At 48.7% G+C, this 19,395-nt stretch overlaps 1 protein-coding gene across 3 annotated transcripts in view; it reads right to left on the reverse strand.

The window, feature by feature from the left end:
• Positions 1 to 5,068: 5,068 nt before the first annotated feature.
• GLB1L2 (galactosidase beta 1 like 2) overlaps positions 5,069 to 19,395 on the reverse strand; it is a 779,452-nt gene continuing 765,125 nt past the window's right edge. For 2 of the 3 annotated variants that reach the window (XM_069614108.1, XM_069614110.1), the window contains one exon: positions 5,650 to 5,874. In XM_069614108.1, the coding sequence (XP_069470209.1) occupies positions 5,788 to 5,874 (87 nt within the window). In that variant the 3' untranslated portion in view covers positions 5,650 to 5,787. Of the gene's footprint in view, positions 5,875 to 19,395 lie in introns of all 3 variants that reach the window. The other variant, XM_069614109.1, reaches the window with a different exon arrangement.

Raw genomic sequence — 19,395 nt, forward strand, 5'->3', positions numbered from 1 at the left:
TGTTTTTAATCGGGTGGCACAATTGGCACTTTATGTTATGTTCAGTATCACACTTCATATCATAATCATGTTTTCAACAGTATTAGAACTATGTGAAAATGAATGTTAATACAAGTGATGCAATATGAATCTAGATGTTTCATTGATTCATTCAGAAACAAGATCCACAGAGGCGGCTTGAGAAATGTATGCATTTACTGATTTTCGGTTAAAAACAACTGCAAGATCTCTGTTAGGAATCCTCTCATAACCTTGGCTTTTACCTCAGCTCCTAACAGTACGGGTTTTCCTTCCGTTAAAATTTGCACCTTCTGGGTTTCACGTGCTTAACTGAGACACCACAAGGCCTCGTTCTTTCTCTAATGTGAGGTGTTGAGTGGGTGTTATGTGCCTGGGGTGTTTTATACCCTTCGATTTGTTAGACCAGGTAAACACCCTCAGTTGATTGGTCTGTGGACAAATTGCAGTGTAATGCGTGGAGTAGTGAGCCCTAAGGGGGGGCTTTGAACCTAAGTCTAGTGCCTGCCAGCAGTAGTTGAGGATTGGTTAGGGTGAGGTGCGTCCATCCTGGATTGTTGGTTTAGGAGGCTATTGACTGGAGTACCTCGGGTAGTGTGTGGTTCAACCTTCCTGTAAAGATTGGCGAGGGTAGCGTTGGATAGGGTGTCTCGGTCAAAGTGTGTTCAGCCCTAGCGAGCCGGTAGCTTGTGAAGCCACCAGAGTGGGGTAGCTAAGGAGTCCAAAACGGGGCTTGGACTGTGGTCCGGTGCATTCTCCCTGATGGGAAGGGATAGGTCTGGACATCCCTCCCCATTAGAAAAATAAACAAAAATAAATGTGCAAACTGACCTCAGCTATAGATAGATCTCTCACCTTTGCTGGCTTAACCAAGTCTCTGCGTTTCATTGTTGGCACATAAAGGCAGCGATGTGGCGGAAGCCAACTGGGATCTAACCTCCAGTGCCACCCAAGGATGCATCTAATGTACATAAAACTGTGAATGTTTTAGAAACTCCCCACTCATACAAATGAGAACGTCTGACCCCAGCCCAAAAAGCATTCATTACAAAATAGTCAAACTTGAGGCCGGAACCAAGAAATTCTGCTTACCCTGTCTTGCACGCAAGGTAAGCTTTCACACCCTTCTGCATTAACCATCACATCATTTACAGAGGCTACGTGAGCTATGTGTTTCACAAGTAAAGGAGCGCTCATCAAATAAACAAGGTCTGGCTCAAAGACTATGAATCTCACATTGGGGTCATCTTCCACTCCACCCTCTCCTTCTCTCCTCACATTTCTGACGTCTCTAAGAAGTCAAACCATCAGCTGCACCTCCTCAGAGGTATTCTTGCCTTCCTCACTTTCCCCCAGAAGCTCACTGGCTCCAGAGCTATGGTCCTCTCAGTACTGGGCTAATGCAACAGCCTCTTTCTAAATCTTCCTGCCTCTACTCTCCGTCCTCGACAACTTATCCAGAACAGGACTACAAGACTTGTCCTTGGCCTCAAGCCCAGGGATAATATCCCTCCAGCTCTGAAATCTCTTAATTTGCCCCCAGTGGCGGCAAGGATCAAGTTCAAGACCTTCTGCATTGTCCACATGGCTTTCTGGGGCCTGGGTCCGCACTACCTACAACTCTCTCTTCCTAAGTATCTCCCTTCTCAGCTCTCCGCTAATGCACCTCCAACTCTCTGAGGGCCAGCCGCTTTTCCAAGCAGAGAGTTGTGGGCAGATCTCTTTCTTCGGCTGGGGCCTCCCTCTGGAATAGCCTACCTGTCCCTCTCAAACTTAAGCAGAACCATCTTTGGTTCAAAGCACCTCAAGATCTTCCTCTTCGCTTCTGCTTTCTCTCTTCTTCTCCCCTGCTGATGACGCGTCTGTTCCATGCACTGGTCACCTGGCCACCCTCTGAATTTGGGCCCAGGTCCCTGCCTGTCTAGTTGCACTCTTGCCCCCCTGAGCACTTGTGGTCTCTATCTGTAACTCTCCAGTCCACCCTCTCTCTGCACTTATGAGCCACCCGCTGACTGCACCCTATGATTACTGGCACTTAGCCACCCGCTGGCTACACTCTGTTACCTGCACTTCTCCATCTCCCCTCCCTTTTTGCACTTCTACATCCTACCCATAACCCCCTTTCACACTTCTCCCCTCCCTCTCCCTGCACTTGTGCGATCTGATTGACACATGGCCTAGTAAGATCGTTGTTTTGTCCTCCTTTTGTTTCCCCCTCCTTGTCTTGTGGCGCCTATAACCACTTGTGTACAGGCACATTATAAATTCCATATCATATCATACATTGACGCATGGCAGTAGTCTCTTGCAATTTCACTCCGCAACAGTGTAAACTCCCGAAAATCTTCAACCTGCAGCTGAGCCGAGCCAAATGTACACAGCAACATACAAGCACCACCACCCAGATCTACCTGTTATACAGATCGTCTTGAAACCACTTGCCCTGAAGGGTTAGACCATTCCTTGCAGTGCCCAAGGCACTAATGTAGAAATCTAGAAACGACCTTGGAAACAGATGCAGTCCTCCTAATGGAACACTGTCTTGTAAAACTGTGCAAATCCACATAAAGACCACCTATAGAATACCCTTAAGTCTGCAAGACTTTTTACTGTAACTGATGTGCTCGTAAATGAAAGAGCCCATGTATATGAGCCCAATGCGCATGTCACACAAGAAGGGAAAGTTACTTACCGGTTATGCTCTTTCGCTGAATTCTCTTCCCACAGTTAGGTATAAGAACCAGCTGTCTTCAGACAATGTCACTGAGGATGTAGTCAGCTCAATGACTCACCTTCGAGGCTGGCTTCCTCAACTCTGGACATCATGTCACCTCTGTATGAATGCAATTGCCTACACCCCATTACCTCAGTTCACCACAACCCCATGCTCAACAGCTGAGGGAACCTCTACATAAGGAAACATTTGGATCAGCATAAGCTTTAAAAAATCCAATCAAATGAAGGCACAAAACAAACAACTGCTTTTCCACCATCTTGTCGATTATTAAACTTTTTTTTTAACTTTCAGAAGAAGGGCAGGGTGGGAGAGCCATATGGAATCTGTGGGAGAACATGTCCTTTGCAAGAACATTACTAGTAAGTCATTTCCCCTTCTAATGGATTGCATCATTCCACAGATTCCTCATCTTGATTCACTCCCAAGGCACTAGAAGCAGCTGGAGGGGTCAGAAAGCAAAAGACTCATAGCATAGAATTCAGTAAAACCGTCCTCCCAAAATGATACCTCGACCCGCAAACAACTCTAGACAGCGCCGAGGTGGGCAGATGGACATCCCAAGAAGGTCAGGTACCATGACCTCTGAGCCCAATCCGAGGCAATCAGAATCATTCAAGACCCGAACTCAAAAGAAGCAGGGTGCTAGACCGCCAAACCGAACTGAGCTGTGACTCAATAGATGAATTCATCTTGGACCCAAGAAAACTAACACGATCAAATTGCATAGCCAGCAATTTAGATTGGACATCAGCTGCAAAACCTGGTGGTTTAAAGGTAAGGAAACCTTTGCCTCACAGAAGCCATCTAAGGGGGTGCATCTAAAGCAATGTGTACTTAAACAACACTGGTTTACATTTCTTAGGGAACTCCTTGTCAACCACGGGTGCCGAGTACGAAGATTGCCACAGGGCCAGGACGTGGACAGCTAGAGCCGCATTAAACGACGATAGTTTCACTCTGAAGAATTATCCCGAATGCCCGTAATCTCACTGCAAACCAAACGTTTGGATGGTGCCCTGAGGAACAAGGCCACCACCACATTTTTTGATGTTCTTCCTTTACTGTACATTGAGATGCCCATACGCTTTCTACATCTACAAGTCAGGAAAAGTGTTGAGCCCACTAGCATCTCACAAATGCACTGCCAAATACAAAAAATATTGACCTCTTCAACCAAGGGCCTGAACTGGCACAAATAAGGGTTTGAACCCTTTGGGGACAGGGTCCGCATCATCAAAGATGGCCTGCATGTACCAAAACTACTGGGCTCTAGATTTAGGAGCATAACTGCTAGGCTGTTGCTACCTACCAGGCAAAGTCACTGCTAAGTCGACCGCCATCTTCGCCAACCCGAGATGAGGAGCAATGCGATACCCGAGCCAAGACAGCCAAGCTAGGGACAGTTTGGCTACCATTCTGAGCATCTCTACTGTCTGACACAGGTGCAGTGCACCCCAACACTACCACTGACTTTGAGGCCAAAGCCATATTCTTACAGAACTTCAAGATCATTTCCAACATTTGAGTGTGTACCCTCTCCGATGCCTCTTTAGAAGCGCCTTTAGAGGAAAAAAATGGCCTTGCCGCGTTGGTTTGATTCTGAAGAGTCCTCACTTTTGTCCCTCCAGGTCTTGATCTGCGTCTCCCTTTTTTCTTGAGGGAGGCGGAAGATGAATGGCACGATTCACTGATGGACGAATACGGTTTCGCCTTTTTATGCTGAATCTTCTCCCTATCATCCTTCTCTAGGGTAGGTTCCTCTGTCTCAACCTCTGAAGATTTCAGGAGAGGTGAAGCTGGAGACTTAGAAGGGGGACAACTTAGCGCCACTTGGCGGCCGATTCCCTAAGGTCCTTGGGGTCCATTGATTGACGGGACCGGCATTGCTTCACATCGTAATCCACCCCAAGCCACCACACAAAATAAGTGATGCAAGCTGGTGATGGCCATTTTAGTGTTGATACTGGTCGTGCTTCTATTTTGACCATTGCAGTTTTTAAGCGACAATGCTTAATCCCAATGACTTGGGACTGGACATGATGGCGCGGCAAAAACAAGAGTGATCCCAAGATAAAAGCATGCTGAGCACAAAAAAAGGAACCGAGGTAATGGGGCATAGTGTGCACCATTTACACAGGGGCGGCGTTCTATCAGGAGTTGAGGAAGCTGGCCTTCGAAGGCGACAGTTGTCAGGCTACACTGCGCTCCCTAGTGAACATTTCTAAGAACAGCTGGTGCTGGAGAACATATATCAAGATGAAGAACCTGTGGGAGGATGCAATCCATTAGAACACTAACAAGGAATTCAAATAAAACAGTTCAATAACTTTAATTCAAAATAAAAACACCAGAGAGTGGATTATAAATAGAAACAACATTTTCATTAAGTACATACAAAAATCTGAATTTACATACAAATATTGTAAACAAAGTCAAACATTGAAAGGGTTGTGCAACATCCTTGTGACCGCTGAGGCACGTTAGGCATACGAAGATGCACAGTGGCCAAACGTGGCAAGAGTGGAGGCTGGCGCTGAGGAACGTCTCCAATGAACACTTTAAAACCCAGAATGAAACAGCGTACACACTTGGACAACACACTTCCGTACAGACAGAAATCTAAACTTGTCCACATTTTGTCGGGTCGCTCAAAAATATAATCTTCTATTTAAAACCCATAAACAAGAACAACTGCCCCACAGACACCCAGTTCAGGAAATACAAAGAGGCTCCCCTCCAGAGGGTCCTCACCGCTGTACCATGGTCAGCCATTTTGGATTGTCATCACAAGGTCTCCGTTATAGTGCAGATTCTATCAGCCTTGAGATCCTCCTGGTATGTACATCCAGCGAGGACCTATGAGCATCACTTAGTGCAAATTCTGACGAAGCGGCGTCTTCTCTTCGGTCAGTAGTGCAAGCAAACAGGGCTTGAGACGTTTAACCTGTCTCTCGCAGAATCAACTGTACAGCTCCTTAGACTTGCATAAGGCACAGCAGCTCCTCATTGTGCTAAGAGGCAATTTTTCATGGTTACTGCACATAATAAGGCCTCCCCAGGAAAGGCGCATCCACAGAACGCAGGGTTTGGCCGCCTTCAAACTCTTCAAAAATGATTATCTGAAAGTCAAAGTGTACATTGGTCAAAAGAGAAACAAGACAAGCATCTTCAGTTATTTCGGGTATTCTCAAAACTTTGTTGAGGAAAGGAAAACCAGTGTTGTTCCATACACATTAAATGCCAAGACATGAATGCACAGTTCACCCCATCCTTTTCAATTTAGAACTACGATGCAAACACAATGGTTTTATCATGTAATGAAAATCCCTGGTGAAACACAGTCAGCCAAAGCAGTTAATTTATTAATCTATTTGTATTTTGTTTATTTATAGAGCGCACCAAGCCCAGAGGCATCTGGGCGCATTACTTGCATAAGAATTGGTTACACGTTACAATAAATTACAAGGTTATATATAGTGAGGGGTTACAGAAATACATACATGAAGTTACAAGAGGTTACATGAATGCGGGTTACACGGGTAAGCACAGGTTGATGAGCTGAATCAGATTCCGTTCAGTGCAGATATAGGAAACGACAGTCATCAGGACGACAGGTTGTTAATTCTCTTGTGTGGGGAGACAGATTTTTGCATTTTTTTTAAGAACGGGAAAGGATGGTTCAGATCTAAGCGTTAAGGGTAGGGAGTTCCACAACTTTGCTGCTAATACTGGGAAGCTGCTACCTCCTGCCTTCTGCAGTTTGAAACGCGGGATCTTTGAGAAAATTTGACTGCGCAGCTCTTGTAGGGCGATCTGAAGTGTTTCGAGAGATGTTGTTGGTAAGGTAACTGGATGCTTTGTTAGCGAGAAACTTGTGTGTCAAGGATATGGTTTTGAGGGCAATTGTTTGTTTGATCGATAGCCAGCTCCGGTTTCGTCTTGATGTGCCAATGTGTTCTGACCTGGCTATGTTTAGTGCCAATCTGATGGCGTTGTTTGGTACTACCTGCATCTTTTTCAGGTTTTGTTGGTTAGTTCCCAGATAGACCAGTCATGAGAAATGGCCTGCAAGCTGTCATTGATTTACAGGTGTAGGCCATTGAGGAAGCTATCGCATTGGTTTGTCTAGATAGGTTCAGAGTCGAGTCAATGTAAATGCCTAAGGTTTTTACAACCTGAGACATTGATGTTGTTACCATCAATGTTAAATTAGTTGAACTGATCGTCAAGATTATTGAGTTTGGATGGTGAGCCCAAGAGGAGTAATTCTGTCTTGACATCATTTAGACATAGTCCATGGTTAGCCATCCAAGCTTGGATGATGCTGTAAATGTCATTCACAGCTTTGGAGTCAGTAGGATAGTCACTGGTGAGAGGGATGAGCATTTGGGTGTCATCAGCATAATTAGTGTATGTGACACCCAAATAGTCAAGATCATCAAACAGTGGTTTCTTGAACACATTATAAAGCGTGGGGGAGACACTCGATCCTTGGGGGACTCTACATGTGACTGGTGCTGGTTGTGCAGAGGCCGAGGGTGCGAAGACCCTCATTGTGCTATTGTTGAGGAATGATTGGGTCCAACTATTAACTTTGTCCGAGAAGTGTGCTGCGGGGAGAGGTGGTTGCAGAGGACCTTGTGGTTTACCAAGTCAAATGCAGCTGACAAGTCTAATAGTAGAAGGAGGGCTAGTTTGCCTTTGTCTTTGAGGTTTTCAATTTCGGTCTTAAGGCCGATCAGTGCCGTTTCGGTCCCATGCTTAAGTCTGAAGCCAGATGGCCTAAGTCCAAGGAGGTTGTTTGCTTCTAGGTGTTCTTGAATCTGCAGGTAAGCTGCTCTGTCCAGGATTTTCAGAAGAAACAACACCGTGGTGATCAGTCTATAGTTTGTGGGAATATTATATACAAGGGTCGGGTTTTTTAGAAGTGGGAGGACACAGGCGTCTTTTAGGTTGTTTGGTACTGTGCTCGTTTCAAAAGAGGCGTTGATGAAGGATGTGATGAATGCCGCCAAGTCCTTGGCTGCCTCTTTAATGACCGGGGCAGGGCAGATGTCGCCCTGACATTTCGAGGGTTTTAATTTAGAGATTAAATCTTCGACTTCTTTGATTGAAAGGGGGGAGAAGTTGAATGTTTTATGATTGGCCATGGGGGGCATAGGTGAAGTCGGCTGGACGATGTCTAGTGACAGGCTTAGTTTCTTAGCTTCAATTTTCTCTTGTAGCATTGTGATTTTTCCTAATAAGGCTTTCTGGATGTTAGCACACCAGCTAACATCTTTTGGGCATGTGTCAGGTGGTGAGGTGGGGGTCTCAAGCTCTTTGAGAATGTTGAAGAGTTCATTTGATAAATGCTATGTAGAATTTTCCAAAAAAGCTCAACAGCTTCACAAAGCTCAAAGAGGAGCAAAAACATTGGGGAATGGCTAGCAGTTGGAACATGAAGACACTGCTTGGGGGAGCTACCATCTAGGGTCCCTCCGATTCCCCCATATACCAGGAAATGAATATGCTTCTGGCTGCAACTGTAGCTCTGCAGCATCTGGTGCCTCTGGGGGCGAATAGAGAGAGAACTGGGTCTTCCTTGTGAAAGATGTCTCCAACGACAGCCAGCATTGCAGCCCAATCTCGATCAAGATGGCTGACGCAGATTTACGCAGAAGTCCTGGCCCCGCAGAGTGTTGTGGAAGTCACCTGGGTGGAAGGAGCAGAGTGATGGTAGCTCCCCACCAGACTATGGGCCTACTTAGCTTCAGTGAAGTGCTTTGGGGAGGGATTTACTTCCCCCACCCCACTTCCTGTAAAGGGCAGGACGGATCTTCCTGCTGGGTGAGGGGAGGGTGGGGGGACTCACCAGTGTGCAGCCCCCCTCCGTGCCCCATGTTGCCAGGTGGGATGTAGCTCGGAGACCAGCAGTCTTCCCTGCCCTTGCTGAATAGATGACCGGTGCACAGATGAACTGAGATGGGTGTTGAGGGGTGAAGATGACAGCGGCAATAGAAATTAAGCCACACGTAAGGCAGTGAGTCGAGGGGAGAAATCAGCAGCTTCTCCCACATTTTCTTCTCCTCTTGGCCACAGATTACCCCTCTCTAAAGAAGTGCATTAAGATTAGACAAGTAAAGAACTATTGGAAAGCCGGTCTCAAGAGAGAATGTCCTTAGATAGTAACCGTCAGGATCAAAGTGGAAGTGAGGGGGAGAGAAGGATATAAACCCTCAAACATTTGATTGGCGGATGAGTTAATAGTGGGTTCACATACAGAGAAAGGTATCCACTCCAGTCATCGGGATGAGAAGACACAAGGCCCCTAAGAAGCAGCAAAAAAGAATGGACAAATACAACAGAGGCACCAGGTGCATAGGGAACAATAGTAGTGGGTGATTATCAGCAGGGGACATCTGGCATAAAATACTGGCAGACTTCCACGAGTCGTCAATGGCAGCCGTGCTGAGGGTACTGAAAGATTCTAAATCTGCCTGGGAAGAGAAGGGGCGGATGTGTCCCTCAAAGGCAGATCTGCGAACGGTCACTGACAGAGTTTAGGCAGCAGAGGAGCGCATTACAAAACTAGAGGAGAATGAGACCACAATGCAAGTCCCCATCAAGGAGCTCCAGAATACCATTAGACTACTGGAGGAAAGGTTGGAAGATGCAGAGGGAAGGTCGCAAAGATGTAACATCCATATTGAGGGCTGGTCGGAGGGGAGAGGGGGCACTCACCAGACTTTCCTGTGAAGGGAATCCCTGCTGTACTCCATCAACGCAGGTTGACAAAGTTCTTTTCCACTGAGAGAACTCATCGAGTAGCGGTCACACTTCCTCCTCCCAGAGCACTGGTTGCAAAATATTTTAACTAAAGAGACAGGGATGTGATCCTTCAGGCGACCAGAAAGATAGGCATAATTAAACAATGTAATGCAAATATTTCAATTGTTTCCAAATAAACCAGTACAGCGAGCAAGACCATCATTTTAGGGAGCCAAGAGGCAATTGATATTGGTGAACATCAACTATGTTATCTATGATGAAAAGACATGGTTCTTCATAGATCAGCATAAATTCCAGGACTGGCAAGAAAGGCAAGAAGCTGACAACTTCTATAGGCCAAGGAACCAGAGAAGGGATTTTAATTGGTTTACTGGGGTGTGTCGAAAACAGAGAAATAGCCTCAATGTAAAGACAAACAGAAGCCGAGACTATAACACGAGAATAACTGTTATGGAAGATGGCACAATCAGGGTAACAGATCAACCACTTCCAGGAGAATCGCCCGAGGTGAATGTGACTTTGGACTTGATGAGCAGAACCAGAGGGACAATGGGTGACAAGGCGACAGAACACTCGGATGAAACCAGAACCGGAAGCTGCAGCTAATAGGGAAAGAAATAGCTGTATTACGAGGGTTTGTTCTTATCCTTTGGCAGTTCTGTAAAGAGAATATTTACCGACACACCTACTTCTCCTGGTGGTCGATGGAGGAATAATACTTTCGGGTGCAATCTGATTCAGATCGACACTTTTGTATGAGCAAATGGTTTAAATATTGTGAGGAAAGGACACAAGAGCTTACCCTCAAGGGTGGCTTGTGGAGGAGGGAATACAAGACTGGACAGAGTTAAACGTGTTCTTTATGTGCTGGAAAATATGTTTGTGTTTAGGGGAGGGATAAGGCAGACGGCCGAGTAGTTTCAATGAGGTTTAATGATGTGATGCAGTTCTTCAGAGGCTAGAAGCTGAAGCACAGGCAGGCGAAGGTTGAGTTAGTGGCTTGAATTTGATTGATAAGCGGTGAGTGTCAAAAGCAGCTCTTGGTTGGGGGCCTGCAGTGGCTCAAAAAAGACTTGAAAGTGGTGGAGTTGGCTCAAAAACAGATTGAGGTCAGAAACCAAGCCCGGAGATGTTCCTTGACTCATGGGTTGCTGAAGGACCCACTCCAGGGATTCCAGAGCTACTTGGATTCCTTGTTCGACCCCTGTAAACCAGAAGGAGCAGTTCTCAGCAGTCCAGTCTAGCGAGCAGGATCCTGGTTCCAGTGTTCAACCAGCAGTTCTGCATTGTACACACAGTATTCCCCATCAATCCTAATATCCCTATGGTGATGGATGAGGTAAGGGTCTTTCTCTCCTCTTGAAGCCATTATTTTTACTTCTTTGGCAGAGGACATTAGGCAGACTATACCCCGATAGAGGTCCAGGTGATATCCTTCTTCTGAATTCGCAAGATAATTCAATTAAAGAGAGCGTCGCAGGTTCTAATCTATCTCTCTCTCTCTCTATATATATAAAACTGAAAATCTGTTTGTTTGTTCCTCATACATTTCCACATCGTACCAGCAATCTGCACCAAATCCTGCACAGTTACCTGATAGGACCCTCCGGGGTCACTGGCTACATTACATGTGGACAGCACACCCCGTTCCCCGGTTTTCGGCCCCTGCACACATGCGATGGTGGCCTGGAAGCAGTGAAACATCAAGGCGATTGTAGAAGGACCGGTTAGCGCTCATGTGAAGCATCCGGGCGCGAGGAACAGAACTTCAAGACTCAAAAAGCACATTTCAAGGCCCTAGGATGCACAGTATATGAAATATCTTCACCGTAATGTACTGCAACATACTGCTCCACACCAGGGTAAGGCGACATGTGGGGAGAGCACACAGAAGGTGCCATTATGCTGCAGCATGCCAATTCTCCCCTCCCCTCCACGTCTGCTCTGTGATTGTCAACGATTTGCGAGAGTTTTCTGTCTGTCTAAAGAACCTGTGCAATGTATGGGCACTTACCTTATATAGTCAATCTGTCAGAGAAGATTGGTCAATTTCTGGGTCAAATTCTGACTGCTGTGGTCATTGTCTTTACCTGACTTCAGTTCTAGAGTGATTTGACTGCAGGATGTGGGAGGAGGCACAGGACATGTGGGAGTCCTGGGAGAAACCAAGATGGTAGGACCCTAAACTGATCTTTAACCCCTCTCTTGGCTACTATAAGTCTGCCCCCTTTCTGGTTTGCACTGCATCAAAACCATGTTTTGACCTGCCTCTTGCTTGTAGATCTTGTCTTCTCCCTCCCTGCCCCCTGAAGGCAGATCCTTGGAAGATGATAGACAGTAAATACAGAGAAGGCCCTGACAGAATGAATCACTAGAAACCAACCTGACAATAACATGGCACCAAGACGTTCTAGCCAGTATAAGGGAGTAGTTTCTTACCTGTAACTCCATTTCTCCAGCGTTGGTACCTTTCATGGATTCACATGCTGTGAATATTTCCTGTCGCCAGGCTGGGTAACTCGTTCACTTTAACCTAGCGTTTTCCTATGCAAAACGTCGACACTTTAGTGTCCTATCAACATCCTTTTTGGGTGCTTTAGTCCCCACAAATAGGGCGTAGGCTATAAATAGCCCACCCCTGCGGCTTCCTTTCCGATTTTAACCTCCAAGGTAGAGGGAACCAGAACCAGGATTGCCTGCAGAGGCGGCCGGAGAGCGCATGTAAATCCATGAAAGATACCAACGCTGGAGAAATGGAGTTACAAGTAAGAAACTACTCCCTTCTCCAGCATTGGATCTTTCATGGATTCACATGCTGTGAATAGATTACATAGCAGTAACAATCAGGCATGGTGGAGTGTAAAGGCAAACCAATACAGAAACAGAATCACATGACAAATAAACCCATCCAGTGATCAAGTTAAAAAATAAACACCCCGAAGCTGCAGTGCTTACCTTATTGAAATAGGCGTTGCAGGACCGCCCGTCCCACCTGCACATCCTCACCATGCTGCTGCTCCAGAAAGTAATGTCGAGTAAAGGTATGCGGCACCGCCCAGGAGGCCGCCTGGCAAGTGTCCATCAGTGGAATTCCCAACCATAATGCCGCCGACAAAGCCGTAAACCTCGTCGAGTGTGCCTTCGGAGTCCTTCCCAAAGGCTTCCCAGCTTTAGTGTGGCACAACAAGATAGCAGAGGACACCCAACGAGACCGTCCTTGTTTGGAGATTGTCCATCCCTTGATGGATGGCCCAGAAGCCACAAATAGCTGTTTAGATTTTCTGAAATCATGAGTGCGATTCAAATTAAACTTCAACGCCCTCTTTACATCCAGCGAATGCAGAGCCCGTTATGCAGGCGTGGACGCTGAAGCAAAAAACGAGGGCAAAACAATAGAAGAGAGTTTGTGAAATGTTGTTGGCAATTTATGGATAAAGAGCAGATTGGTAGCCAACACAACCTTGTCCTTCAAGAACCTCAAGTATGGGGGATCCACAACCAATGCTTGCAACTCTGATATCCTTCTGGCCGAAGTAATGGCCACCAGAAACGCCACCTTCCATGAAAGAAACTGCAAAGGAGTTGTCGACAGCGGTTCAAACGGCGGTCTCATCAGGCCCGAAAGTGCCACATTAAGGCTCCACACCGGCGCAAACTTCTTGACCTGAGGAAAAGTACGAAACAACCCCTTCAAGAAATGCTTGATTAGGCGATCACTAAACAGAGGAGCCGCATGTCGCTTCCGAGTAAATCTAGAAATCGCTGCCAAATGTACCTTTAGCCAGGCCCCTTTCCGCCAACTGCAACATGTAGGGGAGAACTTGTTCAGGGGAAATGTTCAAAGGGTCCACCCCCGGCTGGCCCTAACACCACACACAAAACCTTTTCCATTTACATGCATAGGAGACATTCGTGGATGGTGCTCTTGCCGCCTCCAAAATTCGGCGACAGTCACTGGAAAGCCTTAGCAGGCCGAACTCGGAGTAGTCAAGAGCCAAGCCGTCAGGCTGAGAGATCCCGGATTGTGGTGCCACACAGCATCCTTGCCTGAGACAGAAGGTCCGGCGTCGCTTCCAACCGAATCGGCTCCGCCACCGACAGGTGAAGGAGATCCGAAAACCACGGCTGCTTTACCCGGAACGGAACCACCAGAATCACATGGAATGGCTATCTGCAAATCCACTGGAGGGTCTGTCGGATGAGCGGAAACGGAGGAAATGCATAAGCAAACTGGCCCGTCCACAGGAACGAGAACGCATCCCCCAGAGACTCGGGGTGAGCCCACCTGCTGGCGAACTCCCTGCACTGATCCTTCTTGTCCAGCTAACTATCGCCCAATTTCCATTACTCCCTTTCTTGGCAAACTCCTGGAAAAGTTGGCCATCTCTCAGCTTAACCTTCATTCCAATTCTGTTGGCTGTCTCCATGACCACCAGTCTGGCTTCAGAGCTGCCAGAAGCACGGAAACTGCTCTCCTGAACATCCGTGAAGATCTGTTCTCCAACCTTGACTCTAACATTCCCTCTGTCCTCATCCTCCTCGATCTCTCTTCTGCCTTCGACACGGTCAACCATACCATCCTGCTCAACCGTCTCCATGAAAACCTGGGTATCACTGATCAGGCTCTGGCCTGGCTGACCTCTTTCCTCTCAGATCGACCCTCCCAGGACCAACTTGGGTCCTTCCTTTCATCTATCTTCCTCTCTACCTGTGGTGTTCCCCAGGGGTCTAACCTCTCGCCCTGGCTTTTCAACAAATACCTGGCAACTCTCGCCCACTGCATTGACACTTTCTGCTCAAATTTCCAGTGCTACGTTGAGGACACTCAACTCATTATCAGGCTGCCGTCTGCCACCTCCTCTCCCTCTCTAATCTCTGATTGCCTAACTGTCATTCAAGATTAGTGTGCCGCCAATGATCTTTGTCTGAATGCCAGCAAGAGGGAGATCCTCCTCATCAGCACACCTTCACCATCCTTTCCCCTCACTCTCTGGCCGGCCTCCCTTGGCCCTCCTCCTACCCCCACCTGCGAGACTAAGAACCTTGGGGTCATCTTTGACTCCACTCTTTCCTTCTCCGCCCACATCTCTGAGGTCTCTAAAAAGTAAAATTTCCGACTGCACCTCCTCAGTGGTACTCTGTCTTTCCTCTCCTTCCCCCAGAAGCTCATGGTATCCCAAGCTCTGGTTCTCTCTAGCTTGGACTATTGTAACAGCCTCTTTCTAAATCTACCTGCCTCTACTCTCCACCCTCTGCAACTAATCCAGAACAGGACTGCGAGACTTGTCCTTGGCCTCAAGCCCTGGGTTGTATCTCTCCAGCTCTGAAATCTCTCCACTGGCTCCCAGTGGATGCAAGGGTTAAATTCAAAACCCTCTGCATTGTCCACAGGGATTTCTGGGGCCAAGGTCCAAAATACCTTCAGCTATCCCTCCGCAAATACTTCCCCTCTCGAGCTCTTTGCTCCTCTACCTCCAACTCCCTCAGGGTCAGTCGTTTTTCAAAGAAATGAGCTGGGGGTAGATCTCTGTCTTCGGCTGGGGCCTCCCTCTGGAACAGCCTATCTGCCACTCTAAAACTCGAGGAGAACCACCTCTGGTTCCGGAAGCACCTCAAGACCTTCCTCTTTTCTTCAGCCTTCCCTCCCCCTCTCCCCTGCTGATCTGTTCTCTCTTGGCACTGTGCACCTGGCCACCCTCTGTCCTTCGGGCCCAGGTACCTGCTCACCCTGCCACCCTCCCGCACTGCCTCCGGGCCACCCCTTGTGCCTGGGGTCTGTATCTGTACCCATACAGCACCCCCCTTTTTCTTCCTGCACTTATCAGACCTACCCTGTCTGCTGCCTTAAACCTAGCACTTGCAAATTTCTGGCTGCATTACCACTCTTTGTTGCCTTTATTATTTATTTATTGTTATATATCTGTTTCTCCTCTGCTTCGCACTTTCCACTTCTCCCCCCTTCCATGCACTTTTCCCCTCCCTCCTCTCCCATGCACTTGTGTGTTCTCACTGTCACTGTGCCTAGTAAGATTGCTGTTTTGTTCTCCCCTATTCCTCTCCTTTGCCTTGTCGCGCTCTGAAACACTTGTGCACGAGCACAATATAAATAAAAATATCAATCGATCACTGTTCTCCATCGTTGCAAAGAGATCCAACAGTCGATGGCCCCACTTCCTGAAGATCATGGACAACTGTTGCTCCTTCAATTGCCATTCGTGCAGCTGACCTACATCCCTGCTGAGCGCATCTGCCTGCACATTTAACACTCTCGGCAGATGAAAGGCCACAACGCCAATGTAGTGCAACAGAGCCCAATGCCAAAGTTCCTGTGCTTCCTTCGACAGCACCCTGGAATGCGTGCCCCCCTGTTTCCTGAGATAAAACATTGTGGTGGTATAGTCTGTCAACACCCTCACCACCGAACTGCGTACGCGCGGCAGAAACAATTTGAGGGCACACTGAACCGCTCTCAACTCGAGCACATTTATGTGGAACCGAGACTCCACCCGAGACCACAGGCCTTGAACTTGTGAGCCGCCGAGATGCGCCCCCCATCCCGTCTGAGAGGCAGCCGCCACAATCGTAAATTGGAACTCCGGCTCCAGCAGTGGCATTCCCTGAACCAGATTGTCAGAGCACTGCCACCAGCGAAGAGCTTCCACCAGAGTGCTGTTCATCACCAACCTGTCTGACCAAGAGCCGCTACTCATGAGGCCGGTCCGCGAGGAACTCTTGCACCGGCCTCATGAAGAGACGACAGTTTGGCAACAGCGGAATGCATGACGCCATGGCCCCCCGCAGCGACATGTATGTCTGGACCGACACCCTTGCACCGATCTTCCACTCTGCTGCCCTTTGCAGGAGCTTCATGACCCACTCGCCCGAGGGCTTCACAAGTCCCAGTTGAGTCCGAAACGCCGCCCCCAGAAACATCAAGTCCTTGGAAGGTGACAGAAAGGATTTCTCGAAGTATGGTAGCACTGAGACTTTCCTGTGTCTCCCCTGGCGACAACCTCGCACCAGCCAGTCGTCCAGGTACGGATATACATGATGACCCTCCGGTCGGAGCCACGCTGCCACTGGCACCAAACATTTCGTAAACGTCCTGGGGGACGACTTTAAACCAAACGGGAATACCCGAAACTGGTAATGATCTTCTCCTACGACAAACCGCAGAAACTTGCGGTGCCGTCAACGCATGGGAATGTGGAAGTATGCGTCCTGTAAATCCAAAGACGCCTGAAACTCGTTCGGCTGTACCGACTGGATGACTTCCTGAAGAGTGAGCATCTTGAACTTCAGACGTTGCAGAGTCTTGTTCAACGTTCAAAGATCCAGGATGGGTCGCCACTTGCCGTTGGGTTTCTTCACTACAAAGTAGCGGGCATAAACCCCTTGGCCTCTCTCTGCCACCGGAACCAGTTCTAGAGCCCCTTTCTGTAGCATAAGAACTACCTCCTGCCGCAGGATGGGAAGGTGGGGTTGCAAGGCATACAACGGAGGAATGGAAACCGGGGAACACTTGAACTCCAGCGAGTGGCCCAGACGCACTGTGTCCAACACCCAACAATCTGACGTAATCTTGCACCACTCGTCCACTTGCATCGCCACCCTGACCCCCAGTAAAGTGCCCTGAAGGCAGTCATTGTTGTGGTTTAGCCTGCCTCCCCTTAGAGGTGGAGGGCTGCGCACACCTTTTCTGCTGGGCCTGAAAGTCCAGACTCTTCTGCGCCGACTGCACTGATCTCCGATACCCTTGGAAGGAATAACCTGACCAACCGTAACCCCGGTCTCTGGTGGAAGCAAACCGGGCATTACTCGATGCCCCCCGGAATGGGCGAAAGGAGCGAAAAGAGCGCCCACTCTGTAAAGCCCACAATGATTTAGCAGTCTCAGTGTCTTCCTTCATCCCTTTGAGAGCCTCATCAATTTTCTCACCAAACAAATGCTCCCCCTCACAGGGCAGGTCGATAACCTTATAATGCACCTCTGGGCAAAAGTCTGTGCACTTAAGCCAGACTTGGCAACGCAGCACTACCCCATTGTTAATCTGCTTAAAGCCGAACTTTGCTAGGTCAACGGCAATATTAATAATGTGATTGGAAGCTTCCTCTCCTTCACGCACTAAGAGCATGGCGGTCTTGCAGTGCTCCTCCGGTAGATGTCCCAAAATAGGTGCTAGCCGATGCCACATCTCACGATCATAGCGTGCCATGATCGCTAAGCAACTGGCCGCTTTCACCGTCGTCGCCCCAACAGTCAAAGCCTTCTTCCCGAAGGCATCCTGTCTCCTGGCTTCACTGTCTGGAGGAGTAACACACTTGTGCTGTCTCCGGGCTTTACGGCTGGCCGCCGCCGACACCATAGACTCAGGAGTGGGCTGCGACACTAAGCACTTCGGGGTAGATTCCAATTCCTTGAACTTTTTTCTCCTGTCTACCCTTGACAGCTGGTTCCGAAAAGGGATGCTGCATCGTGCGCAGGCCCTCCTGCCACAGGTGGTCCAGAATAGGCACGGAGAATACAGCTTTTCGTCCCTTGCCCATGTGATCAAACAGGAAGCACTCCTTCCGCTCTTCCTCAGGTGTCAGCCCAAATTCCACACACGCCTTAGCCATCATGGCTTGGAATGCCCCAACATCATCGGGAGGGGAAGGCCGCTGCGCCAAACACCGAGGCTGTTCCACCTCCCTGTCCGTATCCCACACATCGTCCCTCGTCAGAGACGATGAACCAGTAGACATGGTGTCCCGAGGCACACTGTCCGATTCCGACTCTGGCAGTTTACCCTCCTCAGGGTACGAACGTGGACGATCTTCTCTCACCGGCAGCGGCACCAGCAACCCAGCCGTGGCAGATGAATGCAGAGGAACACCAGCAGCGTCCATGATAGGCCCTACCGGGACCACATTCAGAGGGGGCAAACTCGCATCCAGCTGGCCTAACAATGATTGCAGCGTGGACAGAACCTGGAGCGACAATATAGACTGCAGGTTCACCAGTGGGTAACTAGCAGGACCAGCACCCACACCCACCAACGTCGAAGATCCAACACTCTGCAGTCCCAAGGCCGACGGCCCCAACACCGGCTCCCGGTCGTCGTCCACCTCCGAGGAGACCGAAAAAGCTGCCGTCTCCTGATGTAGAATGGTGTCAGGCAAAAGCGAGTCAAAGGCGGAAGACTGCCAAGCCCCACTTGTTGGCAACAATCCTTCCGTGTCCATTCTCGATGATGAGAAAAGCATTGGGCCTTTATCAAACACTGCCATCGCCGATGACACAACCGTCGACGACGGAACCGTAGATGGAAGAGCAACCATCGACGATGGATGTCGTCGGAACCGCCACCTGCGGTGTAGATTTCCCAGGAGACCCGGCCTGCTTGGCAGCGCTGGACCAGTGCTTAGAGGACTCCCTGCTAGAGGATGACCTGTGATGGTACCCAGAAGCGGAGCGCTTCGACAACGAGCCCTTCTTGGCTTTCTCCTGCTATGCCGACTTCTCGGGCCTACCACCAGACCCTCTGGAATGGTCCAACTGACCATGCTTGGACAAAGAAACACCCTTCGACAGCTGCTTACTCGTAGAGGATCTACTGCTCTTCCCCACCTCCGACACAGGAGCAGGTCGAGGTTTCTTAGCCGGAGGCCCGGCCGACGCCGCCCAGCGATGATCCGCCAACTGCACAGGCCGCTCAGAGGACAGGCTCCGGACCAACCCCACCTCCGAGGCTGGGTAGATGCCCTCATTAAGCCAACAAACCAACCACCGATTGCGGTCCTTAAGAGTCTTTTGCAAAAACCCTCTACAAATCTTGCAAGAGTCTGTTGAGTGATGGGGGTAAAGGCAGTAGAGGCAATCCATATGCC

The sequence above is a fragment of the Ambystoma mexicanum genome, chromosome 9, assembly GCF_040938575.1.
Source record: "Ambystoma mexicanum isolate Mex_15411 chromosome 9, UKY_AmexF1_1, whole genome shotgun sequence".
Lineage (NCBI taxonomy): Eukaryota > Metazoa > Chordata > Amphibia > Caudata > Ambystomatidae > Ambystoma > Ambystoma mexicanum.